The sequence below is a fragment of the Mastigoproctus giganteus genome, chromosome 1 (assembly GCF_048544385.1).
Source record: "Mastigoproctus giganteus isolate SK-2022 chromosome 1, ASM4854438v1, whole genome shotgun sequence".
Classification (NCBI taxonomy): domain Eukaryota; kingdom Metazoa; phylum Arthropoda; class Arachnida; order Uropygi; family Thelyphonidae; genus Mastigoproctus; species Mastigoproctus giganteus.
In genome coordinates, this window is record NC_143575.1 from 246813222 (window position 1) to 246828293 (window position 15072).

Genomic DNA, 15072 nt, shown 5'->3' on the forward strand with positions numbered 1-15072 from the left:
CAATTGCCATTCTTTGGATTGCTCTGCGCATTTCGAATACTTTCTATGTGAAAGATGTAAAAGTTTTATAATTGTACACTGTAACTAGACACTCCTAAGACCGAGGCAATGGCATGTGTGCTGGTAGTAGGATTATTCTGGACAGCATTCAACACACTTTCTTCCATGGCGGGAGTTTGCGTTGAACATGGTCTGCCCCCACTACTCCTGTTACCTCTAAATGACCCATAATCGCACAAATTTTTATGCACACGCGCAAACAAACGGTGGTCCGGTACATGTCTGTCTGGGAAGCGTTCTCCATAAACTCGTTGAGTGGCTCGTCCATTGCACTCTGCTAATCCATACACTAGGTGCATGTCTGCCAGCTCACAGTTCGTATATCAATGCATGCTCTTTGTGCGGCGACTACTGCTTGAATGAGTAAACCAGAAATTTTCCCTCTCGCGAACTGATGAACAGCGCCATGTACCAACTTACGGTGACGTTTCCGGTTATGGGTTCCTATGCGATTCACATTCCTTTAGATGTTACCTACCTCTCCTAAATGTTTGTACCAATATTTTTGAGACACCCTGTATAGTTAAATTCTGTTACAATGAACTTCTTGGAAGAATACAAATAATTACATTCTAAAGAATCTTGCACAAAAATTATTTTAAAAGAACTATTACTTGTTTTATAAGTTCAGCTGCACTTTGCTAATATAAAAATAGCATTTTCCATTATTTTGCTTAAATTTAATGACTTTAAAATCAATAAAAATGAAATATTTAAGCAAAGGAAGATATATTCATGAATTACAATTCCTGAATATATCTTTCGGAATATTTCAGAAAGCAATTATGAAAGTATGTGCTTTCCAAAATATTTTTAAAAAATAATACTGTTAATGAAATCTAAAACTGATTACTAATAATAATATAAATTACATTATAAAAATATAAACATTAGAAATTATGAAATTTTTTTTTATTAGGAGTAGTAGTGGCAAACAATGGAAGATAGCAAGCTTATAAAAGCAACACCCAAAGGGGAAAAAATTACCCACCTCACATGTCCATCCCTCCAAAAATTTCTCTAGTTCTTTAAATTTATTCAAACTACCCACTTACACAACAACAGATGGAAGTTTGTTCCATCAATCGACCACCAGCTGGCTGAAGGCAAACTTCTGCATATGTATCTTGCAACCAACCTTCCTCAATTTGAATTAATGCCCCTTCATGCGTGTGTAGCCTCAGCAGGAGGAAGAATGCCATCAACATTGAGTTTACTCAACCCATTCAAAGTCTTAAACACCTCAATCAGATCACCTTGCAGGTGCTAGTCATCTCCAGACACTTCGATTTGCAGAACTTCAGGCTTTCTAGGTAAAAGCATGCTTTTTGTTACCAATCTGACTGCCCTTCTCTGCACCTCATTTTAGGAAGCATGCAGATCTACGTGCTTCCTAAAATTAGGCCTTCAGACTGTATACAGTACTCAAGATGCAGCCAAACCATTGCTTTGTACAAAGGAATAATCAACCCTTTATCCAGGATAGCAAAGTACCTGTATATCATTGACAAAACACCTCAAGCTGTCCTAGCAGCCTATCAGCACTGCTCAGAAAAATTCATATCTGCTGACAGCACAATTACTTCCCCCCCCCAGTTCTTTTCATTAACACACAGTTGGTATGTAAATCTGGGATTAGCTACCCATATGCAGTATCTTGTATTTGTAAATATTAGACTTCAATTGCCGTTTCTCAATCCATCTACCTAAGTTTTCTTGATGTTGCTGTAGAAGTATTCCTTCATTACTTGATAACCACCCTGCCAATCATTGTATCATCTGAAGGGCGGAACTAGTGAGAGTCATCATAGAACAAATAAATACATGGGCTGTGTTAGGGTAACTAAGAGTAAGAACAGGTGCACGTATACTTGCAAGTACACCAATCCTACAAATATAGTGTAAATCATCACTATACTCAGAGGATTGCCCTCAAAATTTATCAGTCATCCAGAATGACTGATAACTTTTAAGGTGATGATGAACATCATGGCGAGATCCAATCTTCCTTACATTTCAAGGGTACAGCTCTAAAACGGTGTTCGCAGGCCGGCCGCTAGTTAGTACACTGGACCGAACCTATTGGTAACTCTTTAGGAGGCTTCCAGTTCAGCTAGTGTATAATCTAGCTACTTCTACTCTGCCAGATAGTGATTGGAAGGAATCCGAGTAGTGTGTATGCAAGGAGCATTGTCGAGGCAACGTCATGTCAAGGATCTAGGTATATTCTTACCATGTGTACGCCATATCCAAAAATGTCATTACTTCATACAGAATGTTCCCCCCACTTTTTCTTACTATTGAATACACCCCGAATTATCAAACTAATAGAGTAAGCTTATCTGCGAAAAGATCTAAACCTCCCAAACACTTCCTAGTTCATTTCACAAATATACGTGATCTCAATTCTAATCTCAATGACATCTATTTCCACTTGCAATCTGCCAAACCCCATGTCAACGTTTGCTCAGATTGTGTCAGTAAAATTATTCTTATAGGAACGGAATCCTTTATTCCACACTCCACTTTAAAATCTCGTCCTTTATCCGAACCTTGGTTTTCCAATAAATGTACTAAGTCTGTTCAAGAGAAAAATGTTGCATATCGTAATTGGCTTGTTTCCAATTTTTCATTTTCATTTTCTGCCCACACCAAAGCTCAGAACAATTGTAAAGCAGTTATTAATTAGTCCAAACTAGATTTTGAACAGGCTAAGAGTAGAAAACTTGCTTCTTGCCCTAATGGTGGCCAAGCATTCTGGTCTGTTGCCAGACCAGAATTGGCTGCAACTTTTGCCCATCTCTGCTCCCACCTGTCAAAACCAGATGGTTCTAATGTCACTTTAGCCAAGGATAAAGCTGACCTCCTAGCATCCCATTTTTCTTCCAACTCATGTATTAATGATCTTGGTAAAACACTTCCCACCATTCCCAACAAGCTCCATTTAATGCCTCCTGTGGTCTTCTGTCAAATGGAAGTCAGAAAGATTTTAACAAAATTTGATGCTCAGAAAGCTCCAGGTCCTGATGGTATTTCTCCACTTGTTCTCAAAACCTGTGCTCCTGAACTTACTCCTGTTCTTTGCCACCTTTTTTTTTTTTTCACTTTCCTATTCCAAAGGTGTTTGTGCTTCTGCTTGGAAATTTGCTCCTATCCAGCCAGTTCCAGAAAAGGGTGAAAAATCCCTCCCATCCATCTATCGTCCCATATGTACCCTTTCTAAAATAATAGAGAAATAAATTTACCACCAACTCTTAACTACCTAGAAAACTTCCGCCTGATCAACAATCGCCAGTATGGATTCCGTCAGTGTCGATCCACTGGTGATATTCTGACTTATGTTAACTATTTATGGGCAAATTTAATGGAAAAGTTCGGTGAAACACAAACAGTTGATCTTGACATCTTAAAGGCTTTCAATCGTGTTTGGCATAAATGTCTTGTTTGTTTGTTATTTGGTTTTTAGGAGTATTAGCAACAACTAAGGCCATATTGCTCCGGGGATATGGGGTGGTCATTCCCTGACCTTCCGCATCCTCTGTATTTGGCTCGAACCCCGGTCTAATCAAGAAGCATGTGCTATGCTCTACTACTCCTGCCCACCTGGGTATGGAGGCCATAAAGGTCTTCTAAACTAGCTTCCATCTTATGGTTTCCCAACTCTTTTTTGTAATTGGTTATCCAGTTTCTCTCTGAATGCTCACTGAGGGTGATAGTAGATGGCTCTCTATCTTCTAACTTCTTTACTAATGCTAGTGTCCCCCAAGTTTCAGTTTTTTCCCCTACTCTTTTCCTGCATATTAATGACCTTCTTCCATTGACTGGAAATCCTATACATAGTTTTTCCAATGATAGCACACTGCATTCCACTTTCCAGTTTGAGAAACCTTGCCCTACTGAATCAGCTTCAACTTCTCAAATATCCGCTACCAGTTCCTTAAATGCCGATCTCCATGTAATTCTCCAGTGGGGCAAAGACAACTTAAATTAAAATAAATTTTCTGTTTACACTCCGGCACGACAACCAAGACAGCAGAGTTTATAATAAATCGTCAATACAAATATTTATCATATTTAGTAGTCACGGTCCACTCAATGAATGCGTGCTATGCACCCTCGCTCATGGTCACTCAGCTACATCAGGCCTCAGTTGATTGAAATCCTTCTAAAACTCAGTCTTGTCTTATATCTCACAAAAAGGATTCTTCTGCTCCTATGCTTATCTTTGGTGACACTCCGATTTCTAGGCAAAATGATATATCTCTTTTTGGGGATTACCCTGACTTCTAACCTCTCTCGGCACAAGCACTATATAAATATTGCTTCCTCTGCATCTAAAAAATTTGGTTTTCTCTTTAGCTCTCTCGGCATTACTTTTCTTCCAAACAGCTGTTCACTCTGTACAAATTGCAAATCCACCCTACCATAGAATATTGTTCCCACATCTAGGGGTGGTGCCCCTCCAAAACCTCTCTCAAGCTTCTAGATTCCATTCAAAAGAGGGCAGTTAGTTGGTGCCTCCGTAGTCAGGTGGGCAGGAGCAGCAGTGAGTAGCAAATGCTTCTTGATTAGACTGGGGTTCGAGCCCGTGAGCCACCAAATATGGATGATGCAGAAAGGTCAGGCAACTAAGGCCATATTGCTCCGCATATCCCCGGAGCAATATGGCCTTAGTTGCTAATGCTCCTAAAAACCAAATAACAACAACAACAGGGCAGTTAGGTTAATTAATGACTCATCTCTAACAGAGTCTCTCCACTTGCTGTCTCATAGACGTACTGTTTCTGTTGCATGCCTTTTCTACATATACTTCAATGGGCACTGTTCTTCTGAATTGGCTTCTCTAATACCCGATATCTCTTTCAAAATAGATATCGGGTATTAGATATCTATCTAATACCCGATATCTATGCCGCCACCAGCCAACATCCATTTATTGTCCAACTTCAAACTCACAGAACCGACTTTTCATTTTCCTCATTTATTCATTCAACTGCTGTTTTCTGGAACAACCTTCCTTTATATATATTTCCTGAAAATTAGTCTACAGAATGTCAATTCTAATATCAACAAATATCTTCTTTCGTCTTCTCAACATCCAACCCAAGCACGGTACTAAGTACTATAGGTTCTAAAACCTCTCATGTTTGGAAGTTTCATAAAAAAAAAAAAAAAAAAAAAAAAAAAAATTTAAATACCTGCTGATAAACTTCTTTCCATTTTAAGCAACACTGAATATTCTTGTGTAAAATCTGCTTGCTTGAAATTGCAAAACCTTCAAAAAGCTTTTCCAGTAATATTTCTCTGCAACATGACTGAATAACAACATTGCTCACCTACATAAAAATATAAAATAAAATTATTTATATACATACATTTATGTAACAGATATGAAATACTACATAAAACAGTATACACAATCAAGAAAAACAGAAAAGAGAAGATAAATATGTAATTACACGTGGAAAGTATATATATTGCCTTTTTAATAAGAACCATTAAAACCAGATAATATAGAAATTAATAATTAAAATCAAAAGCGTTAGTTTTTTTGATTAAGTTATCAATTACTGCAGAAATTATAAGATGAGCTGTGAATGGAAAGGATGGATACCTTAAATTAGACTGTACTTATCTGGACTCTAGCTATCTTTTATATAGGTAGCTACAATCATAACTCAGTATTCAACAATTTGTAACAGTATTAATAGTGGCAAATGATGGAAAAAAGCAAGCTTATTGTAAAGGCCGCCGTAGCCTAGTGGTCAGGCGCGCGGTGCATAAGTACACGTGCCTTGAGTGACCAGGGTTCAAGCCCATGACTACTGAATACAGTGCTGTTTTTTGTAATTTGTCTATCTTGTGAACTCCTCTGACTGCTTGGTCATCCTGGAGTATAAACAGAAAATTTATTTATTTATTTATACAGTATCAGTCAAAAAAAAAAAAAAAAACACCTTCCCATTTCACCTATTCCCTCCATCAGTTTGTCTAGTTCTTCCTTGGAATTATTCAATCAACCCATTTCCATAACATCACCTTCACAGACTTAATCTTGGAGGCTACTAGGCTTTTCATACCAACTAAGAAATATTGTTGAAGGTTCAGGCCAAAATGGATATCAGGCGAATTAATGAGGCTTGTGGCAGAGAAGAAAAATGCATGGAATGCATATAAATTATCAGGCGACACAGAAGCCTATGGCAGATATAAGCTAGTGTGTAATCAAATCACAAAGGAGGTTAGGCAGACAAAGGCAGAATACAAGAAATCATTGGCAAAGGATGAAAAGAAAAACAGTAAAGAGTTTTTTACTTATGTAAATTCTAGAAGTAAGGGGATGAATCAGATTGGGCCACTTAACATAGATGGTTCGACTATTGATGATCCTGCTCAAGTAGCTGATAAACTGAATGAGTATTTTGCATCTACATTCACACATGAGGAGTTATTCAAGGAGAGGAATACCAGAAGTTGATCAATCTCTAATAGGGAGCCAAGTGATTCTGTAATAACTGAGAGTAAAGTGGAGGAGAAATTGTTGAAGTTAATAACTGCTTCACAAATAACTGCTTCTATTAGAATGAGCAGAAGCCTGAAAAACAAGATGCATGGTATTTCAGAGACTGCTGGGAGCCATTGCGGTACAAGTAAACACATGGGTTGTGTTAGGGTAGCTAAGAATAGAAACAGGTGCAGGTATACTTGCGTGTACACCAATGCTAGGAGTTTAGTAAATAAATTTGATGAATTTGAGGTATTGCTCAAAACATCGAAGGCAGATATTGTTGGGATATCAGAGATGTGGTGTCACACAGATATAAGGGATGCAGAACTGCGATTTGGGGAGTACAACGTCTACAGAAAGGATAGACAGGATAGGAAGGGGGGAGGGGTTATGCTATTAGTTAAGAAACACATAAAAACCAAGGAAGTGAAGCCAGTCGACATCGCTGGACAGTGCAGTGTAGAGTCAGTTTGGTGTGACATAAACATTGGGAGATCAAAATTGAGAGTAGGAGTGTGCTATAGGCCTAATGACTCTGATGAGTATAATAAGGAACTGTACAGGGAAATAGAGTGGGCCAGTAAATCAGAGTGTCTTATAATGGGAGATTTTAATTTCCCAGATATTGACTGGAATTTGGGGGCTGGTTACTCACACACTAGCAGGACTTTTGTGGATTTATTGGATGATTGTTTTCTACATCAGCATGTTCGGGAGGCAACTAGAGGGAGTAATACTCTTGATTTGATTATCAGCAGTGATTCTTCATGCATTAAGAATCTGCAGATAAATGAACCACTAGGTGGCAGTGATCACAGTGTGCTGAAGTGGAATTTACTCAAAGAGGTAACTACCATTAGGGGTAAAGGGAAAGGTTATTGCTTCCGTAAAGGCGACTACGATGGACTGAGACAGTATTTAAATTCTATACAGTGGGACCAACTGATGATGTTACCAACAGCAAATTCAAAATGGGAAGCATTCAAAGAACTTATCTTGGAAGCTACCAGGCTTTACATACCAACTAAGAAATATTGTTCAAGGTTTAGGCCAAAATGGATGTCAGATGAACTAATGAGGCATATGGTAGAGAAGAAAAATGCATGGTATACATACAAATTAACACATGACACAGAAGCCTATGATAGATACAAGTTGATATGCAACCAAGTTACAAAGGAGGTTAGGCAGGCGAAGGCAGATTACGAGAAATCCTTGGCAAGGGATGCAAAGAAAAACAGCAAAGAGTTCTTTACTTATGTAAACTCTAGAAGGAAGGGGATGAATCAGATTGGTCCACTTGATATTGATGGGTCAAGTGTTGATGATCCTGCTCAGGTAGCTAACAAACTAATTGAATATTTTGCATCGACTTTCACACATGAGGAGTTATTCAGCGAGGGGAATGCCAGAGGTGTATTCAACTCTAGCAGTAAGCTACAGAATCTTGAAATAACTGGGAGTAAAGTGGAGGAGAAACTGTTGAAGATAAACACAAGAAAGGCACCCGGGGTGGATGGGATCTATCCAGTTATATTAAAGGAGGCAGCAAAGGAAGTAAGCAAACCCTTAGCCATAATTATGAGAGCTTCCTTGGACTCAGGGGAGGTACCCATAGACTGGAAATGTGCAAATGTGACCCCAATTCACAAAGGAGGATCAAAGGCTGACACAAGTAATTATAGACATGTGAGCTTAACTTCTGTTCCAGGAAAATTAATGGAGGCACTGGTTAAAGAAGCACTGCAGGATCATTTAGACAAGACTTCAGTTATAGCTCAGACACAGCATGGTTTTGTTAAGGGGAAGTCTTGCCTGACCAACTTGATTGGATACTATGATGCAGTCACAAAAGAACTGGATGCAGGGAATAACTTTGATATTATATACTTGGATCTTAGAAAGGCTTTTGATACTGTTGCACATGGAAGACTGCTACACAAATTGGAGCAGTGTGACATTGGAGGCAAATTGCTGCTATGGATAAAGGGGTGGTTGAGGGGGAGAAGACAGAGAGTGGTAATCAATGGACACTGCTCATCGTGGACTGATGTTATTAGTGGAGTCCCTCAGGGCTCAGTGTTGGGTCCATTATTGTTTTCTGTATTTATAAATGATATTGATGATGGTATATCGGGCTTAATTTCCAAGTTTGCAGACGATACAAAGGTTGGCAGGGTTGTCAAGGACACTACTGACACTATGCTGCTGCTGCTGCTGCTGCAACAGGATCTGGAAAGGTTGAGCAGATGGGCTCAGAGGTGGCAAATGAAGTTTAACATTGACAAATGTAAAGTACTACACATGGGAAACAGCAACCCCAGAGCAACGTATCAACTCTGTGGTACTACACTGACAGTGGTAGAGAATGAAAGGGACTTGGGGGTGGTTGTGCAGGCAGATATGAAGTTCTCTGAGCAGTGCAGACGGGCTGCAAGAGTAGCTCATGGAGTATTGTCAATGATATACAGGAATTTTTCCAGCAAGGATAAGGAGGTGATTATTCCATTGTATAAGACGATGGTCAGGCCACACCTAGAGTACTGTATACAGGTCTGGAGGCCTCATTTCAAGAAGGATATAGAGCTGCTGGAACGAGTACAGAGAAGGGCAACAAGATTAGTGAATGGAACAAAGGGGTGCTCTTACGAAGAAAGGCTTAAGTTTTGCAAATTACAGTGTCTGGAGACTAGGCACCAGCGAGGTGATCTGATAGAGGTGTATAAAGCCTTGAATGGTTTAAGCATGCTCAATGCTGATGGGATTCTTCCTCTAGCTCAGAAAAATCACCTGAGAGGGCATAAATTCAAATTGAGGAAAGACAGATGTAGGATAGACGTGCGGAAATTTGCCTTCAGCCAGCGGGTGGTTGGTTGGTGGAACAGACTTCCATCCCTTGTGGTGGAGGTTGATAGCCTAAATAAGTTTAAGGCTCAGCTGGACAGGTATTTTGAACGAACAGAGGGGTGAAGTGGAAGTGGGTTTTTTTTTTTTTTTGGCTGATGCTGCATAAGCTTGCTTTCTTGCATCAAATGCCTCTACTAATGCTAATGCTAAAAGTTAAACATAAAAATGGCACCTGGAGCAGATGGAATTTATCCAGTTATAATGAAGGAGGCAGCAAGGGAAGTAAGAAAACCCTTAGCCATAATTATGAGAGCAACCTTATAGTCATGGAGGTTCCCCATGGACTGGAGATGTGCAAATCTATCCCCAATTCACAAAGGGGTTTCAAAAGGTGACACAAATAATTATAGATCTGTTAGTTTAACTTCTGTTCCGGGGAAAATAATAGAGTCACTGGTTAAAGAGGTGATAAAGGATCACATAGACAAGACAGCAGTAATAGCTCAGACACAGCATGGGTTTGTTAAGGGGAAGTCTTGTCTGACTAATTAGATCGAACACTATGATGTGGTCACAAAGGAACTGAATGCAAAAACTAAATTTGATATCATATACTTGGATTTCAGGAAGGCTTTTGATTTTGTTGCACATGGAAGAATGCTGTTTAAATTGAAGCAGTATAGCATTAAGGTAAGTTACTGCGATGGATAAAGGGATGGTTGAGTGGGAGACAACAGAGAGTGGTAATAAATGGACACTGCTCTACATGGACTAATGTTATTAATGGAGTCCCCCAAGGTTCGGTGCTGGGCCTACTGTTGTTTTGTGTATTTATAAATGATATTGATGAAGGTATATCAGGCTTAATGTCCAGGTTTGCAGATGGTACAAAGGTTGGCAGGGTTGTTAATGACAGTAAAGACAGTATGCTACTGCAAAAGTTAGGGAGATGGGCTGAGAAGTGAGAACTGAAGTTTAACATTGACAAATGCAAAGTACTTCATATGGGTAGCAGTAACCCAAGAGAAATGTACCAACTGTGTGGTACTACATTCAGGGAGGTGGAGAATGAAAATGCCCTGGGGGTAATTGTGCCGTCAGATATGAAGTTCTCTGAGCAGTGCAGACAGGCTGCCAGAGCAGATCATTGAATTTTGTCAATGATATATAGGAATTTTGCTAGCGGAGACAAGGAAGTGATTATTCCTTTGTATAAGGCAATGGTTAGGCCACACCTTGAGTACTGCATACAGGTCTGGAGGACTCATTTTAGGAAGGATGTAGAGTTGCTAGAACAAGTACAAAGAAGGGCAATAAGATTGGTGAGAGGAACAAAGGGGTGCACTTACGAAGAAAGGCTAAAGTTCTGCAAGTTGCAGCATCTGGAGACTAGGCACCTGCGAGGTGATCTGATTGAGGTGTATAAGGCTTTGAATGGCATTAAGCAGGCTCAATGCTGATGGGATACTTCTGCTTGCTCAGATTAGCCAGGTGGGCAGGAGCCAGCAGTGTGTAGCACACGCTTCTTGATTAGACCAGGGTTCGAGCCCGTGACCACCAAATACAGAGGATTCAGAAAGGTCAGGGAATAACCACCGGATATCCCCGGAACAATATGGCTTTAGTTGCTAATGCTCCTAAAAAAAACCAAATAACAACAACAACAATAACAAGAACCTGAGGGGGCATAGATTCAAATTGAGAAAAGACAGTTGTAGAACAGATGTGCGGAAATTTGCCTTTAGCGAGTGGGTAGTTAATTGTGGGAACAGACTTCCATCTGTTGTTGTGGAAGTTGATAGCTTAAATAAATATAAGGCTGAACTAGACAAACATTTGGAGTGACTGGATGCGTGAAATGGGAAGGTGTTTTTTTTTTTTTTTTTGGCTGATGCAGTATTATAAGCTTGCTTCATATGCCTCAACTAATGCTAATGTTAATCCAATCTGAGCCATGCTAGTAGATCAAATATGGTGGTGTTTGGGGGGTGAGTTTCTTAATAGCCATTAATTTCTCATATACAACAACTTTATCACATACAAAACAAAAAAGTGTAACAAAAAAAGTAATGAAAATGAATTTTAAAAAAAATCTAACATGAGTACCACTTTGTTAGAGGGCACTAAAATGTGACCAAGGCAGTCCTGCAAACCCAAACCAATTGGCCCTAAGTTGCTTTTTTTATATACAGATATCCTTTGTGCATTGTGTCTAACATCAGTGTCAGAAACCATACAATGGATGAAAATCAAGGTTTGTGTAAAGCTTGTGAAAAGTTCAACTGAAACACATGAAACATTATGGACAGCTTATGGTAATGAAGCTCTGTCCCTTACATAAACATTTTGATGATTTAAGCATTTTAAAGAGGGCAGAGAGGATGTAGAAAATTATCATCAAAGTGGACAACTGAAACGATCTGCACACCTGACAGACGTATTGGTAGAAAAAGTGCAATTTACTAGCAAGCGGTTGCCAATTAATACTAAGAATGCTAGCAAGTGAGTTAAATGTGAATAAGGAATCGACAAGTTCCATAATAACTAGAGACTTGAGGGAAAAAGTTTTCACAAAATCTGTTCACACTTTTTTTGCATGATGAGGAAAAACTCAGATGAGTGGATGCTTGCAACAATTTTGTTCAAACAGCTGATAGTGAACCTAGTTTCCTAAACAGCATTATTACTGGAGATGAGAGATGGTGTACCAATATAATCCTGAGACCAAAGGTCAAAGTGCAGAGTGGCAATTACAAACTCACCAAGACCAAAAAAGGTTCATTTCCAGAAATTGCATATAAAATTTCTGGTCCTTGCTGATCGCATATGGATTATCCCTTTTAATCACAAAGGGATAATCCATATGGAATTTATTCCAGAGGAAAGGATTGTTACCAGCAATTACTATTACTACTTAGAAATACTCAAACGTTTGTTGGCGAGAATAAAGTGCATGCAGCCATTTAGAAACAGTCTGGTTGGTGGCTGCTTCATGACAATGCCACCTTCTTACATAGCAATCAACATGTAGATGTTTCTGCCTCACTAGCAGGTTGCATTGCTTGACCACCCTCCTTACTCCCTTGACTTGATTCCAGCAGCTTTTTTTCTGTTTAGCCATGTTGAAATTGGGATGGATAGGATGCTGATTTGATAGTATTCATGTAATTCTGAAGAATGCAGAAATTGAACTATATATCATCACAGCAGATGAGTTTTCCAAGTCTTTACAAAACTAGCATGAATGACATAACAAGCATATTCAGTCTCTTTGAGACTATTTTGAGGAAGACGAGTGAAAAATATTTTCCTTATCCACATTTTGCCTTATTTGAATTGAGTCTCATTATTTTTGTGCTGCTGTGTATGTCAAGTATTGTCAAAGAATAACTTGCATTTTATCTTCAACTTATTCTAACATTTCCTACAAGAAAAGTATGACTACTTCCAGTTGGATAAACTGCTTATTTTTACAATTTTTTCAGGTCCTGTCAACAAGTTAATACTGGAAATGGCTAAATAATATCAGTTGTGATCACACTCAGCATTTCTCCAGTGATTGTGGAATTTTTAATTTCACAATCACTTTGAAAAATTAAAAACAATATTCAAGGATTTATGTTTCTGATTTGTCTGTTACAGTAGATATTTTTTTCTGAAAGTACAGAGCCAGTTTAAGAGGATGGTAATACAAGTGACCACTGTGGATTATAATTAACATATTCTACATGGATTATTTGATTATTTCTTTGATTATTTCTGTCAAAGTATAACTTTTACAGAAATAATCAAATGCATTTTCCTCCCTATATTTAATATACATATCTCACCAGGCTACTTCCTAAAATAAACAAAAAATGGGCTCAAGACCAATGGCCAATATCCATCATACGTTAACTAATGAAAATCTTTCAAAACTAATTTATTCAATAAACAAAGCCACTGTTTGGGCACTGGCCTCCATAATCTAATTAAAATATAAATTTTTGAAAAATTATTCCAAATGTTTACTTTACGTTAAAAACTTTGGCACTTTTGTTTAATTTAAAAAAAACAAACATATTATTTCGGTAAATGTTTATCTAATGTGAAAACAGAGAAAACTGTTAAATAATCCAAATAAACTTACCTTCCTTAGCATTCCTATAATTCTAACATTATCATTATAACATGGCGAATTAATCCAAATAAATCTTATCAGATTTAAAACATAAGGAATATAATTGGGAATTTCATCAAGAGGTGCATTTTCTAATTCTCTGCATGGCTCATCCAAGATGGATAAAAATTTCATGTTGCTGCCAGCTTCATTTAGAGATTCCTTATAAAAAATATGACAGTTAACTATTGCCTTTATCACAGAAGATTATTTCTAAATATTTTACTAAATATTTAACAATTAACTTTTTAATTTTAATAACTTTAAAATCATTATCAAAAAAATAAATAAATAAAGACAAAAAATTAGATTGAATATTTCTGCAGGCCTTGAAAAATATAACTTAGTGAATCATGGCATTTAACAGTAGCTAATTAGCATTAGCAGAAGCATATGATGCAAGGAAGCAAGCTTATGCAGCATCAGCCAAAAAAAAAACACCCATTTCACCCCTCCATTCGTTCCAAATACCTGTCCAGCTCAGCCTTATATTAATTAGGCTATCAACTTCCACAACAAAAGATGGAAGTCTGTTCCACCAATCAACTACCCGCTGGCTAAAGACAAATTTCCGCACAAATATTCTACCACTGTCTTTCCTCAATTTGAATCTGCGTAATCGTAATCTAAGCAAGAGGAAGAATCCCAACAGCATTCAGCTTACTCATCCCATTCAAAGCCTTATATACCTCAATCAGATCACCTCACAGGTGCCTACTCTCCAGCACTGCAATTTGCAGAACTTAAGAAGCCTTTCTTGGCAAGAGCACTCCTTTGTTCCCCTCACCAATCTTGTTGCCCTTCTTTGTACTCGTTCTAGAAACTCTACATCCTTCCTAAAATGAGGCCTCCAGACCTGTACACAGTACTCTAGGTGTGTCCTGACCATTGCCTTGTATAATTGGATAATCACCTCCCTGTCCCTGCTAGCAAAATTCCTATATATCATTGACAATACTCCATACTCCATGACCTGCCCTCAACAGCCACTCTGCACTGCTCAGCGAACTTCATATTTGACTGCACAATTACCCCAGGTCTTTTTCACTTTCCTGAGTGTCGTAGCACACAGTTGTGTACGCTTCTCTTTGGTTATTGATACCCACATACAGTACTTTGCATTTGTCAATGTTGAACTTTAGTTGCCACTTTTCAGCCCATTTTCCCAACTTATCTAGATCCAGTTGGAGTAGCATACTGTCTTTACTGTCATTAACAACCCTGCCAACCTTTGCATCATCTGAAAACTCGGACATTACGCCTGATATACCTTCATCAATATCATTGATAAATGTACAAAACAACAATGGGCTCAACACCACACCCTGGGGAACTCCACTTATAACATTTGTCCATGAAGAGCATTGTCCGTTGATTACCACTCTCTGTCAACTCCCACTCAACGATCCCTTTATCCATTGTAGCAACTTACCCGTAATGCCATACCTCTCCAATTTGTACAGCAGTCTTCCATGTGCAACAGTATCAAAAGCTTTCC

At 38.4% G+C, this 15072-nt stretch overlaps 1 protein-coding gene across 1 annotated transcript in view; it reads right to left on the reverse strand.

The window, feature by feature from the left end:
• Positions 1-15072, reverse strand: part of kl-2 (dynein heavy chain 2, axonemal kl-2) — a 1174416-nt gene that overhangs the window by 1150665 nt on the left and 8679 nt on the right. The window contains exons 4-5 of the mRNA XM_090369487.1: positions 13545-13736; positions 5259-5396 (exon numbers count right to left, since the gene is read on the reverse strand). Coding sequence (XP_090225613.1) covers positions 5259-5396; positions 13545-13736 — 330 coding nt within the window. The remainder of the gene's footprint in view (positions 1-5258; positions 5397-13544; positions 13737-15072) is intronic.